This window comes from Puntigrus tetrazona, chromosome 2, assembly GCF_018831695.1.
Source record: "Puntigrus tetrazona isolate hp1 chromosome 2, ASM1883169v1, whole genome shotgun sequence".
Taxonomy (NCBI): domain Eukaryota; kingdom Metazoa; phylum Chordata; class Actinopteri; order Cypriniformes; family Cyprinidae; genus Puntigrus; species Puntigrus tetrazona.
This window is the reverse complement of record NC_056700.1, coordinates 9,966,030-9,981,708: the sequence shown is the minus strand read 5'-3', so window position 1 is coordinate 9,981,708 and position 15,679 is coordinate 9,966,030. Positions and strand designations below refer to the sequence as shown.

At 37.9% G+C, this 15,679-nt stretch overlaps 1 protein-coding gene across 1 annotated transcript; it reads left to right on the top strand.

The window, feature by feature from the left end:
• Window positions 1-7,891: 7,891 nt before the first annotated feature.
• On the top strand, window positions 7,892-15,273 carry amotl2b (angiomotin like 2b). Its single transcript, XM_043220807.1, has 10 exons — window positions 7,892-8,270; window positions 8,977-9,711; window positions 9,966-10,128; window positions 10,967-11,168; window positions 12,023-12,318; window positions 12,478-12,665; window positions 12,767-12,856; window positions 12,964-13,115; window positions 14,055-14,168; window positions 14,357-15,273. Exons 1-10 carry the CDS (start codon window positions 8,230-8,232, stop codon window positions 14,440-14,442), a joined length of 2,067 nt encoding a protein of 688 aa, XP_043076742.1. The 5' UTR covers window positions 7,892-8,229; the 3' UTR covers window positions 14,443-15,273.
• The last annotated feature ends 406 nt before the right edge of the window (window positions 15,274-15,679 follow it).

Sequence of the window (15,679 nt, the reverse complement as noted above, 5' to 3'; positions counted from 1 at the left end):
AAAAAATACAGTTTGTACAGTATAAAAACCATTACATCCTCATAAAACATGAAAACCCATTATATGTACGTGTATGTGTGTATGTATGTGTGTGTGTGTGTGTGTCTAAGTGCCCCTAAGTGGGCCTTCTGTGCTCTTCTGAGAATGGTTTTGACACATCCCATGGAATGCATGGTCCAGAGCCAACCCTGTCAGTTTTCCTTTTTGGCCTCCTCAGGAGACAAAAGAGAGTGGGAAAAAGAGAGAGGAAGAGAAGAAGATAGAAAGAGAGCACTTGGAATGTTAATGAGAACCATGTGGGACTCCTGGAAATGTGCTGTTGCTAATGTCAAAGCATAATGTATGTCAACAAAGAGCAAAGCTTCTCGTTTGCTTTTATAAGGCTTCGTACAAAAACAGTGAAGTGATCCGTGCTGTGGGAATTCATCAGAAGTCTCAATTTATCAACGTTTTCTTCCACCTCAGTCTTCAAAGTGTGTGTGAATGCTCGCTCTCGGGCAGATGGTGTTGTGACAGGCCGGGGGCCAGACGTTGTTGGAATGTTGCGGTGTTGCTATGGATACCTGTCCTTTAAGACCCAACAAATAAGGAGCGAGGAATGTATTACGGTGGACCTTAAATCTCAGTAGAGCATGAAGGAAAATGTTTTTATATGAGAAGACATTTGGCAATGCAACCAGCATGCATCAGTGAGACAGGATACACCACAGGCTGGTTCTGTTTTATCTCCTGCAATGCCAAGACGCTTCATGTTTACGATGTGTTAGTCTAAGCATTCAGGCAGCTTTTATGTATCAAAGACATCCTATATTCTTTATGTCCTATCATTGATTTGTAAAGTCTGAAACTGGTGCCAAAGTTCTGCCTAAAAGCAATTCAATTGGTGTGTGAAGGGAATAAAGAAGGGCAGAAGCAGTTGTCAGATGAAGCTAAACTATGATATTTCTTAGCTTCCATTGTAATGACAAGAAACACTTGTGAAATGTAAAAAATGTGATTGTAATATTTTTTTTTCGTTTCCAGCCTAAGATGCAGAATCAGCTACTGTTTAAATACATTATTTGTAGCCCTGTGAGAAATCTTTTTGCATGCATCCATGACCAGTTTGATACACAGCAACACTGGTCCAATCGCTGGTTTGAACTTGAGGCAAGACTATGGGCTTTTTCAACCAATAGAAGACTGGGGCAGGGTTCAGGTACACGGCCTTGGCCATACATGAATATGCATATTTCCCTATATAGTATCTATAAAACAGTAGGTGAAAAGCACTTGAATAACGACCTACTTTTGATGAAGTAAACAACCAACAAATGGAGAGTTTATTACAAATGTATAGGGTATGTCCAGATTATATCAAACTATATGCAGTCATGTTATACAGAACAATCTTTTGTTGACTGGCATTACTTATTCAAAAGATGGTGCAATTTTAGATGCGGTCCTTATTTTTACATTTGCTCCTAGCATGATAAATAATGCACTTTAACTTTAAAAGCTTTTTTTTTCTTTCCATGTACTTAAAACTCATTTATAGTAAAGCTTTTGTGGCACTTAAACCTTGTTCGATAGACTGATGTGGACCGGCGAAGTGAGATTTAACTGCTGAGGTAAAATCATTATAAAGACCTTATGAGTGGCAAATGCAGTGATGTTCTGCTGTAGATTAACATAAAAGGTCTTTTTTTAGGCACCCGCTCACGGTTCTCAGATGAGTTATCCTTATCCTTCAGATCATTGCTGAGACTTGCCCAGAGGAATTAACTGTGTTAGACTATGCACTTTTGTTACATTCCTGCAAATCCACATTGTTCATTTACCTGACCTAGAAGTACCAAATATCCTTCAGTCACTGTCAAACTGTCAGTCTTATCTGCAACCCCATCCAGATTTATAACGGGAGTGTTTGAGCGTGAAAATGAGTCATTGATTGGGAGCAGTGATGCACCTGATGCTCATTTTTCTTCATCTCTGCCACCATAAATTACGTTTTGAGTCTTCTACATGCTGAAACAGTTTCCTTGATGCATGCATAGATTTCAAGACAAGTCCTTTCAGTCTATTTGTCTATTTTAAAAAAAAAGGCATGACCTCAGACCTTAGAGCTCTCTTTCTCAAAGATTGCCCAAGCTTCTCTGATTCACCCGGTATGGCTTGTACCCAGGCCGCTTTCCATTCATAATGAGCATATTGCTCAGTTCTGCACATTTATTCCAGCTGGAAAGATAATTATTGGCACAGCAGCATTAAAAGCCCAAGCTACCCCTAATGAAAGCATAGAACTTCTGCTCCCGGACCCTCATTTACTGGAACGAATCCTAAATAATGTCAAGTAGTTCACCTGTTTTAAATTTGCTCGAAACCCCACGATCAAACTGCCTGCTGGAATAAGAAAGTGAAGATTGGTTGAAATGCATAACAATAATATCAGTGTGAGCTGGCTTCTATCTCATCTCTGACAAATACGACCAAATACGACTCTGAATACGACCACAATTATGCAAAAACAAACAATGTATTATCAGGAACCACATGCTTGTCATTTCTCCATATGCCTGTCATGTGTTTGTTCGAGATAAGCCCAGAGTTGAGTTAATATTCAGCATTTGTTCTTTATATAACTGTCTTTTAATTACTATGACTCGGATTTGGCACATTTCTAAGAGGCCGAGAGATTATTTACATTTGAGCTGTTTTCATATGTCAGAGTCTTGGCATGCTTTTGTTTGTTTAGTTGAACCAAATAATTTGACACTGGTGATTAGTGGCCATTTTTGAAAGCCACAGATGTTATTATCACTTTTAGATACTTTAGATAAGTTGATGTTTTGTTAGCGTTCTTGTCCTCGCCGGATGCTCTCTGTGAGTTTCCTGTGATATGCTGTTGGTCATGCCCTTCACATTCCTCCCATAATTCCCACGCTGTTGCTCACATAAATACCCAGAACACATATTTGTGACAGCCTTTGCTAAATATTTGCAATGTCCTTTGACTGATTTGATTGTGCTGATGTTTTGAACAGTTCCTTTTGTTGATGGCAAGAGGATGTCATGAGTACTATATATATATATATATATATATATATATATATATATATATATATATATATATATATATATATATATATATATATATATATTATAAGTATAAAACAAAGCACACTTATATAATGAAGACTAAAAGAATAGTTTACACAGCAACAGAAGTCCTTTTTATTCACCTTCATGCCCTCTGGAACAAAAACAGGAACTTTCCAAGGAATCTCCTGCTCAATATAATGGAAGTAAATGAGGGCTGTCAAGCTTCAAAAGTACAATAGTTAAGACCAACAATACTACAGTAATTACTAATACTCATTATGTTATTAAGTCTTAGGAAGTCTTGCAATACATTGTGTAAGGGAACAAACCAAAATGTGATGAATGAATCATTCTTTTGAGTTGAATCCTTAGATCATTACTTTGAAATGTTTAATTACGCAGTTCAAAAAAACAAAAACAAAAATTTTTTGTGTGTGTGTTTGTGTGTGGGTAATGCATGAAATATTGTATTTCTTGCAAAACTAAAGGTAATAGAGAAGAATGTACAAAGAATGGTTAAATACTAATAAAAACAATATGCTCATATGTTCATCTGTGTTCATCAAATAATCCTAATTCAGCAGATGTTTCACAACCTTCAAAGATCCTTGCGTAAAGAAGATGTCCTGTTGCGTAAGAAGCACAGTTTGACAATGTCTTCATATTGTAATGATTTAAGGGAACCTTTGCAGGTTTTTCTTCTTTAGTTCATGTATTGTATCAGGACTATTTCCTTAGATTCCTTCTGGTTCAAGATAAATGACTTCCATATAACCTCTGTTATATAATGGCAGACTGAAGTCAATATCAGCCTGCATGAAATGCCTGTATTTGTGCCTCTTATCCACTGAAGTGTAACTGGACACAGAGAACTAGGTTGGCTAAATGTAAACAGAGCCTTTGCTCACATAACTTCGCCCAGTTGAACAGCATCTCCTCGGTGGAAACAAATGTTTTGGCAACAAGTCAGACAGCACACACTTACACAAACACAATCTGGATCCAGATAATTACCAGAAACTATGTTTGTGAATCACTATATTTAGCTGTGGGTCAGATGTATTACATTACAAAAAGCCAATATTGTAGAATAAGCTATCAAAGCATATATATATTTGTATTATCCCACATATTATCTTATATTTAGTTAAAATGGCTTGAATTTAAGGAAATTTTTCCACAGTGGTAAAAATTGTCTGCTTATGTGCCTTCTACACTACTTTTAAGGTCACTCAGCTGATGTTCACTCAGCAATAAAGATGATAATGTGCATCTTTGTCATGTTTTGTAAATTAAACACAAAAAAAGCTGAGTTTAGACACAATTTTAAGCAGTTTCTGACGTGACCTTCCAACACACACACCCACCTGCATTATTTGTCCGCTATCTTATCCGCATGCAAGCACCATTAAAGATATCAAGATGATTCATGTAGTGCTGAACAGCACAAGGATCTCTCCTATAAACACTGTACTACTTTCATTGGTAAACTTTGTGGAGTATGTAACATAGCTCATGTGATGCTCAGAAGTTAATAAAATTATATATATATATATATATATATATATATATATATATATATATATATATATATATATATATATATATATATACATTTAACTATATATACATTTAACTATATATGCATTCATATTATTCCACATATAATCTTATACTGAATTAAAATGGCTTGAATTTAAGGACATAGTCCAGTAAAAGTGACAGCTAAGACATTTAAGCATCATTTTTTTTTTTCAGTTTTTTAAAAGTTTGACAGGTATATTTAACTTTTTATTTTTTTACAGTGTGTAATCTACATTGTTGCACTACATTTATATTGTCATAATTGTGTCATTTACACATTACAGATGTGTGCAATAACTGTTCTTTAGGGTTAATAAACCTTTAGGGTCTACTCTATATATATCCTTCTTCCTCTTGTCCTCCATCACCTTGGTGGGCAAAACCACTGAGTGTGAGCTATGTGCTGGATCAGCAGGAGCGGGGGCAGCTATTTGCTCAGGGGCACATAGCCGGTTAAAGCGGGGACTCACATGAATAAACGGCATTCTCCTGATCCAGTGCAAAACTATTTAGGGGATCTGCACCAACTCCATCTGTAATTGTGTTGTATGGCTTGTCATTTCCCATGTCATGTATTGCCATTCATTTCATTGTGTTTGCAAGCTCCTATTGGATTTTATGGAACAATCGCAGTCTTGCCGCTCATTCTAGGTTTACGGCTTGTCAGCGAGTCATGAGAAGAATTTGAACGTGAGACACCAGATGTGGGGAGTGTTGTAGATAAGATTAACTATATCTAATGACACTGTGAGAGAGATCCCATTCACACAAAAACATACCGACAAATTATTAACAACTGATATGTAAGGTTCTGCGACTTATTTTATACAAATCCTAAGGCCGAATTTATTCTGTTGTTTCGTTAGTTTTGTGTTTGCATACAAAACACTCTTTTAAAGCAGAACTGAATTAGGAGACAATAATCAGCAGCAATAATCACTTACTCTAAAGATTTCTTTATGCAGTGTTGTGATGTTATTGCTCATGTGACCATCACCGAAAGAGCCTGTGTCTATTTATTTTTCCTTTCCACTCATACATTCACAGTACCAGGGAGTTGTGGAAATGTGCGTGAAAAGTAAGTGAAACATTGAATCAGATACAAATGATTCTTTCAAAAATAATGATTCATTGTTTATAAATGAACCACTGAATCATTCACTCCACTAATTCGTTTAAAGACACTGAATCAAGAGAGCTAACACTACACTTTTCATTCCATTCATACGCACGCAAATGTCATGCTTATATGAATTTTGCTGCGTTTCTATGTTTGGTGAATGCTGATCTGCAAATTTGCATCACATGAAGCTGTGTGACCAAAAGAAGAGGAATAATTCATGCTGCCTCTTAAATGAATTAAAGCACAGGACATTTTTAATCTACAGATTTTCAGTTTTACAACAAAACATATTTTTACATTTTGTATATATAATTTTTTTTTTTTAATTATTAAAGGAAGGTTGATGTCATGTCATATATGACTATAGGTTGTTTTTATTTTATATATCCGGTTAATGATATTTTCCACATCCTAAGCCAACCCTTAAGCATAACTCTCACAGAAACCTGAAGCAGAAACATTTTTTAAATTAATATAATCGTGTTTTTTCCAGTTTATTAGCTAGTGGGGACAAGTGAGGACATATGAAATGTTCCAGTTAATGTGTTTAAATAGATCAATGTTAATACATTGTAATATATATATATAATATATATATATATATATATATATATATATATATATATATATATATATATATATATATATATATATATATATATATATATATATTCTAGATGGTTTTCTTTGAAGACATTATATTTATGCTGATATCAAAGGCTTGTCTTAATAGAGTTTTGTTCTAGATAAAGTGGCCTGGAGCACTGGAGGTCTGTAAACAACAGGCTGTCTCAGAGGCTTGGGCTTCAATCGCATCTTAAATCACAAATGTGCCATTAAAGTATGCCAGGCCATTTGTGGCAATAAAGGCAGAATTGTGATGAGAATAGAGCATCCTCTCTAGTCCCCCATACCAAGAGCCTGCTTTGCACGACCCAAACAACATCTGATCCCTGTTGTGCTGAGTTTGATTCTCTCTGTATTTTTTTCTTTAAAATGTCTTCTATTCTAAGTCTTGTGATTCTTCTAAAAAAGCCCACATGGCAGTTTATAACTCTGAGGTTCAAGATATCAGGGTGGAGACTGAAAGAATGGAGATATTCCAGTTTGGCTCTTATAAGGGCTGTTGGAGAAAAACAAAGCAGGATAGTTCTTACTGAGGGGTGATGGATGGGGATGCTATTTGTTTGCTTGAATGATTTTGAGGAAGACTCAAAATTTTATAGAGTTGTACAGACTTGCCAGTGACTGCTTCCTTCATTCACACCTGCAGTCAAGCAGTCACATGTCCGTTTCCCATTGACTCACTGTCTGAGACTTAGTTGGAAATACCCTGCGATCAGTCCAATCAAGAAGGGAATGTGTAAGTATTGCTCAATATCATAACATGGGAGCATGTTTTCCTGGTTATTTTAAACTTCAAGGTCTTAGGATTGCGCTTTTCCATCGGAAATCTGCTGCGTGATCTCAACATACAGTCCAACCAGACTGATTAAACATTCCTGCCAATTCACTCTGTGGAATTACATTTATTATGGCTTTAGTCAGGAGGAACGTGAGGATTCATAGACAACCACAGGGCAAGCAAGAAAAGTTACCACCCTGTCTACCACAGCAGGGTGTTACCTTTCTATTTCCTGCTGGTGACTTGTTTTGGACTATTGAAATAAAGTAGAGGAGACCAAGGTAAAGGTACACACCGGCCTATGGTACAGTTTTTCCCCTTTAACATTTGCACTTAATATGGCTCATAAACAACTGTTTGGAATAACTGAGATTATTAAAACAATTAATATTGTGATATAATATTACAGTGCTTGATTTTGTTTAATATTTTTAATTCTGATGGCAAAGCTGAATTTTTAGTACAAAGACTAGACAGAAGAGATACATTAAAACTGCGCAAGTAAAAAAAAAATGCAGTTGAAGTCAGTACAAAGAAAGTACAAAGAAAGTGTGTTTAAGATACGCTTAGGTTGATCTTGTAGCTCCAGTAAATTGTATTCCTATCTTGTGTCAACACGTTTGCATACCTTTCAGATTTGGTCACACCTTCTGACACCTTTTCTCTGTTAATGTGACATCACTGCTCAGCCTCTCTGTAGTAAAACAAGGCTTTGTATTGCCACGGATTTACTTCGACCACAACTGGGCCGTTTTCTTAAATTACAGGACTTTTCGGTGAAAACATTGGTGCTCGTAGCTGCTGTCAGAGCCCCGGTGGATGTAAACGGAACTGCAAGCTGCTGGGTTAAATGGCTCTTTTTCTCTCTTTTCACTTTTGATCCCTGAGCTCACACATTCCGATCATTCCAGGCGCGCTCAGTTATTTATGAGAGCAGAGCGCGCGCCTACTAGCTCATAACGCAACCAGACCTGAACACAACGCGGAGATAAAACACACTCAGGAGACGTTAGGTGGATTACTTGGATTATTACACATGCCACTAACGGAATCCGTGTGGAATGAAAGTTTTAGTTGGTAAGTTAATCGTTAATGTTCGTGATACAGACATACAGACAAGCTTAATGATCAGTAGCAGCGAGCGCGTTCACTAATGCCCAGTCGGCGGAAAACTGAAGATATAAAACTTTACGTGTAACACCGATTAATCCGAACCGAGCTGAGGACGATATTGTTGCTGAGTGAAAGTTAAGAGGAAATTGTGTCAAGTTTATGTCGTTTAATTCGCTCGGGACATGGAATAACGACGATTTTACAGCTTTTATGAGCGTGGTGCTTGTCTGGATGATCACTCATTTTTATTTATTTTGTAAATAGTTGTTGTTTTGGTTTCATTTTGGAATTGCTATTATTTCATAATATATATATATAATATATATATATATATATATATATATATATATATATATATATATATATATATATATATATATATATATATATATATATATATATATATATATATATATATATATATATATAGATAAAGATATAGAGATATTATATATTATGAAATATTATATATATTATATATATAAAGTTGGTTTTGTCATGAAATATGTGCTTATTATTTGTTTTAAGTCAAAACATGTTGCTAAATGAAGCTTTTAGTTGATATTTCTACAGTGTAAAGTCTATTTCAATCTATTAAAATCTATTTCAAATAACTATTGACTATTTTTAAAATTCTAATCTTTTCTTGAATTGGTCTCTTGTCCTCCAGGTCCAGTTCAGATCATAAATACTTGTCTCCATCAAATAAAATGAGAGGTGAAGAAGCATCCGGCACTGTCCTGCACAGACTAATCCAAGAGCAGCTTCGCTATGGAAACCCCACAGATGCCCGCACGCTCCTGGCCATCCAGCAGCAGGCCCTGCGACGAGGAGGAGGTGTTGGGGGTGGCAGCGGAGGGGCTGGTTCTTCACAGTCCTCATCTGAGAGCCTCAGCCAGGAAGAGCCCCAGTCTCCTCAGCTCTCTGCTCGCCAAGAGCCCCAGGGTCAAGAGCACCAGGTCGACTACCAGCACTCTGAGAACTACAAAACATACCCCCACCACGGCGAGGAGCTGCCCACCTATGAACAGGCCAAGGCTCAGTCTCAGTATTTGGCCTCCCAGTGGTGCCAACCTCACAGGGGCTGCTCGCTGCAGGATAGTGAAACCATCCCAAAGCCCTGTGAGGAGGAAGACAGCTGGGACCCGAAGCGAGGCCACATGCGGTCAGTCAGTGAGCGGCTTCTGCAGTTTTCAGTAGAGCGCAGTAAAATGCCTGCAACATGTTCTGCCAGTTACCCTCAGATACATGGATATCATGCAAACCAGCACTTACAATACAGCCAGCAAAGACTGGAGTACAACCAGCAGGTTCCTTATACCGAGTACCCTTTTCCTGCACAACAAGCAGCGGAGTATGAACATTACTACAAAGCACCGCCGCCATTTCATTCTCAACACAACAGGTAACACTTGCAAAATTTACAATTAACCACAGCTGACATTTGATTTTGTAACACAGTATATGCATTTCCTCCAGTTCTGACGTACTTTCTAGGATGTGTCATTATGACACATCCGTCTGTTGATTGATGCTATGGCTGAGTATGCAATATGGGACGTGCTGAAGTAGTTTGTCATCCAGCTACTCTAATGTAAAGAGGAACTGAATCTTATTGTTTTGTTTTTTATCTAACATGATGATTATTACCTTGTGCAGACTTCAGACACCAGAGGTTTGCTATAGACTCTCCACATCACCCCCTGCTGGCAGGGAGGTCACAGCCTGCAGCCGCAGTCAACTGGAGATGCTCATAAATGAGAATAAAAGACTGAAACAGGAGCTAGAGGGGCACACTGAGAAGGCCCTCAGAATTCAGAAGGTAAAGCACATCACATAATATTTACGTTTTGCACAAAAAAACTAAATTGAAATTGAGGTTTTGGGCAAGGCACAGGTGTAAATACAGGACACCTGTCTGAATTTAGTCATTTAAGATTTAGGCTATATGTGTTGTATTATATCTTACAACAATTCTCTTTCTGTTCTATTTAAATTCTATATTTAATGGAAAGTGTCAGGTTGGCAGAGACACTTGATTTGTGTATAAGTGAGTGATTATTACATGTGAATCATTACACGAACTGAATTTGACTTTGGCTTCATTCCAAAAGACGATGAAGTGTTTCCAGTGGATTACATCAGTGCAGTTAAGCTGTTGCTCACTCTGAAAGAATGATAATTACACAGGTTTGAGCGCTTACCCATCAAGCCACTGCCTTGTGTAAACATGCCTGGGACGATGGAGTCATGTTAAACGCCATCCTGGTTTTTCCATATGGGACTGCTGAACACCTTTTCTGTTCCGTGCTCTTAAGGAGCGGCCATATTTACAATTGCTTGATCAAATTTCAAAAGTGAAAATCAGTCAATTTAATAGTAATCAGCAATGACAGCGAAAAAGTTCAGGACATAGATTTTGCTAGTTTTCAAAAAGGTTACGTATGTTTACATGCTGACCAACAGAAAGAAGACAGTTTTGAAAGTGACTTCTGTGACTTCTACACAATTGACAATAGACCTTTTTTACCCGCAAGATTTCACTAATGCAACTGCGCCTTTAATCTGGCTAACCATTTTTAAGTATTTCTGAGACTGTCATTGTTATATTGACAAACCTGACTTGCTATTTACAGTCATTGTTTTTTCATTTTCCCCAGCTGGAACAAGAGATCCAAAGGATCTCAGAGGCCTACAGCACTCTGATGAAGGGTTGCGCTAAAAGAGAAACTCTAGAGCAAGCGCTAAGAAACAAGCTAATGGCTGAGATCAAGAGGCTGCAGCATTCAAGCATTCAAGCTGCAAAAGAAGCCGAAGCTGCTGACCAGAACCAGCATGTTATTGAAAAGCTCCTTCTGCAGAGTAAGTTCATGAACACAGCAACATTAAATCTCACGCTCTGGATACTTCTTAATCCAGAGTTAAACTCCAGATGTGAAGTTCTTTTTTTCTGTTGAGTTATTTTGCTTAAAGGGGGGACATGTTTCCAATTAGAACATTCCTAAGCAGGAATTTCAGTCTTTAGGATGTGACTTTAGCATGAGACAGATAACTACTGTCACTGCTCTTGCCTGCTTTACATGGACAATTAATGAAATGTTCTGCTCAGTGATCACTTGCCGTTCGCTAAGAGTGGGAAGATGAGGATGAGTTTCCCAGTGACTGATGGGAAATAAGCAGAACAATCTGAAGCTCCGGGATGTGGGTCAAAGTGAGAGTGGGACACTGCTTCTCCTTCCCTCTGCATTCCTCAAGCACTTGCGTAAATGAGGCGCTCCGGACTTTGCAATTGAATTCCTGAGCAGGAAGTCAATGGGGAGTGGTTCTGCAGAGGGCCTGCATAAACATTCCTTCAGCTTCTTTCTCACGTCCTCACATAAATCTGTTTGCTTGTTATGACTGGACAGAATGTATTAGGATGTACTGAAAGCATATATGTTTTTGGCAGATGCCTTTATTCTAAGAGACATACTTTTCCTTTGTAACAGTTCTGGCATACCAACCTATCTATAAGCGACAGACTGTCAAAAGGTGACCACAACTTAAGAACAGAGAATAATATAATATATAATACTTTATTTTATATCAAATAGCACCCATGAACGTGCCTAAACTTAACTTGCGGAGACCATCTTTGACTCTGAAAGCAATTGACACGTTCATTTAATTTAATTTACAAATACAGATCTAAATTTTTTTCTATCTTGTCTTGTCAGATGAAGAACAGCAGCTTCAGTGTGCACATCTGGAGCAGGAGGTTGAGCATCTGCGAAGCGAAGCGGAGAACCATCAGCGCAGAAGTGAGGCCCTGGAGACGGCACTGAAGTCCACGCAGACTCACAGCCAGCAGCTGTGGACGGAGCTGCAGAGGAAGAGAGCATATGTGGAGAAGGTGGAGCGTCTGCAGGGGGCTCTAACTCAGCTGCAGGCGACCTGCGAGAAAAGAGAAGGGCTGGAAACACGCCTCAGGACCCGGCTGGAACAGGAACTGCGGAGCCTCCGAAATCAGCAGGTACTGAGACAAAACAGTGCTTTGTTTTGAAATGTTCTGATGTCTCTTAGCATTGTATTAAAAGGGCTGTTTCCTTCCAGGGAAGCTAAGAATAGATTGGGACTTCAGATCAGAACATTGCAGCGATCTTACACTTTCTTTGCTCTTCTTTGTCCACAGCGGCAGCCGCAGCCTGACTGTGGACTGTCCCACGTGAGTGTCTCCACACTGCAAGAGCTTCTGCGGGAGAAAGAAGAACGCATTCTGTCGCTGGAGGCTGACAAGACACGCTGGGAACAGAAATACCTGGAGGAGAAGACCATGAGGGAGTTTGCGATGGATGCTGCTGCTACTGCTGCAGCTCAGAGGTAAAAAAAAAAGGAGATCAGTGTCAAAACCTTCAGAGCATTTTGTGCCAAATTTGTATATATATACCAATTTCTAATTGCTCTTGTCCTAAACTTTATAGAGACACAACCATCATCAACCATTCGCCTTGCCATTCGTTCATTGAGGAGCTCCCATCATCTGAGTACAGGAACCAGGAGGTAGAAAATAGGTACGAGAACTATTTTCAGTGACCCTAAAAATACATTTTAGTTGTGTTTAATAAATAATTTTAAATTGTGAGGTTGTAGAGGACTCATAAGGTTAATATGTTTTCAGGATCCGTGCCCTGTATGCCCAAATCCTGGAGAAGGACACAGTGATTAGCATCCTGAAGCAGAAGCTGCAGCAGGAGCAAAAGAGAGAGTTGAGTGCTGAATCATCCAGCAACATCACTCTTTCAACGGTCACACACACTGTCCAGGGCAAAGGTTAGTGTCAATGCTAAGTAGCGTTCACTAGCTAAGATGCTACCAGCTAAATTAGTGTCACAATGAAATTAGCATTAGAGTTCTCTGCTAACATTTGTTTACTGCTCAAGATTCAATAGTTGTTGCCTGACCAACCTTATTATTAGTGCTTACTGTTAGTTAGTGTTAACTAGTTAAGAATTTACTAGTTAAGGCATTAACTAGTCACTAAGTTAACTTGTATTGTAACTAACTTTAGTGTTAGAGTTTACTGCTAATTAGCAGTTACTAGTAAAGTGTTTAACTGAAGTTAGAATTGATGTTTACTAATAATTTAAAAGTAACTTTTATTAGTTAGGTTAGTGCTCACTGAAAATTTGTGTTTATTTAAGCCTTTACTAGTTACTATCTAGGCTTGTGCTTGCCAAGTTATTGCTAACATTAACATTAGTCTTCACTGTTAACTTATTTTTATTAATAAGTAGCTTATACTAGTTACTAGCTAAGCTTTTACTAGCTAGGTTATTACCTGACTAACATTAGCATTAGCATTGTTCACTACTAATTAGCAAATAAAGTCTCTAACTAACATAAAGAATTGTTTACTTTTAAGTAACTTCTACTAGTTAGGTTAGTGGTCATTGATAATTAGTGTTTTCTTAAGGCTTTACTAGTTACTAGCTATGCTTTTACTAGCTAAATTATTGCTTAGCTCACATTAGCATTAGTCTTCACTGTTGACTAGGTAGTTGCATACACATACAGCTTTTTTGTCTGAATAACATTGGCATTACTGTTCACTGTCAATTAACTTTTACTAGTTAACTGACTACCAATACTCCTAAATAGTAAAGTTAGTTTAAAATTACTATCCTTAGCATTCACTGCTAAGCATTTCTGAGAATAACACGAAATTAGCTAAGCAGGAATGGTTACAAATTCTTATGGATCTTTTTCCAGGGAAGAGTCATTCCAATGACCAGGAAACTGGTATGTCCCATTCGGTGCTTGCTCTGGTTGCAGTCCCGGGACAACCTGAACCAGATCAAACCTCCCACACAGAGACCAACACCGGTAAGTCAACTTTTAGCTGTTTCGACATGATATGGGATATAACAAAAGTAATTGAAAAATATTACAAGCAAAGATTAAAAGTCGAAAAGTAGTTTGGAATCTTTATAAATAGGTCCACCACTGAGGCTCTCCCCTGATGTAGTCCCTCATTTTGTGATAACTGACTAATATTTGTTCATATTTTTCAGATAACATCCAGAAAGCACCATCTGCTGCGGACCTTTTCAAAGGCCTGGATGATGTGACGGCTGAAGCAGTGGAGATCTTCATCTGATGAAGAACACTTGAAGAGGGAGATTGAATGACACCACATCACTATAATGTTGTGAAGCAAGAGTCCAGATGAACAGCAGAGCTGCTCAAAAATCTCATGTGAAAGAAGGAGCTAAGCTCTTCTCTTAAAACTACACCTCCAGTCTGCTTTGTATTGACAGATAAGGTAGTAAATTGCTAGGGAGAATCCTTTATATCTTGGTATTTACAACCGTCCCATACAGAAGGGTGGACACAAAATACTAAATTGTCCTCACTAATGTATTGTCACTCCTCTCAGAAGACCACATTCCAGTTCAATCGACTTTCTTCACGAGGCAGATGCTCTTGCATGTATTTTTTCCACCCCACCTTAATCGATAGTTATAAATGGTTACATTTTTTTCATGTTTTTCTATTTATGGCTGCTACGCCCTTCAGCGAAGTTATTCTTTTTAACATTGCATTTCTAGGATCGGCATGCTTAACAATGTCACGTTGTGCGAGACAAAAACATTATGTAGACCTAGTAGTCTAAAAGAACTGTTAGAGAGAAAACCAGTTGTATTATATTAGAATTTGCTTCCTTGTATTTTGTTTTTGAACGTGTTCGCTCTAAAATGGCACATTTGCTGGTCAAGGTGTCGTTTCAAAGTAAATATTAATATATATTTTGTACAAGTGTTTTGATGTGTTGGAATGTAATGCTGAGAAACTGATGCCAAAAAGCATTTCAGTAAAGCTCATGTGTTCAAAACACATGGCCAAGGGTTGACCTCTTCTATTTAATCAATGAAAGATGTGAATGTTCTGAAACATTTCATACATTTACAATAAAGCTATTAATATATAATGCAGTGTGATTCTCGGTTTGTGAAGCTCTTGGGAAATTTTTGTTGGTTTCAGCAAGCACCATCTACTGGATTTCGGCCCATTTCGCACATTCCAGGTTTTCTCTCACACATTCATTCTGAGAAAGATGAGTAATTATAAGCAAATGCCAGTGAGGGGCATTCCAGCTCTCATATTTCACCAGAGAAAACCTCACGCTATTTCCCTCAGGCTTACCTTTAGACACATTTTACACTCAGATTTCTGAGGCATTCAGGCAAACATTCTGCTTTTGAGAGAGAACAATAGATAACTCATTCAAAGCTGACTTACCCAACATTGACTAACCTATCTCGCCTCCCAATACTACTGTCACTGACAAAGCCAACTCAATATTTCTTAGTGCAGTCACATGCTTTGAAACATGA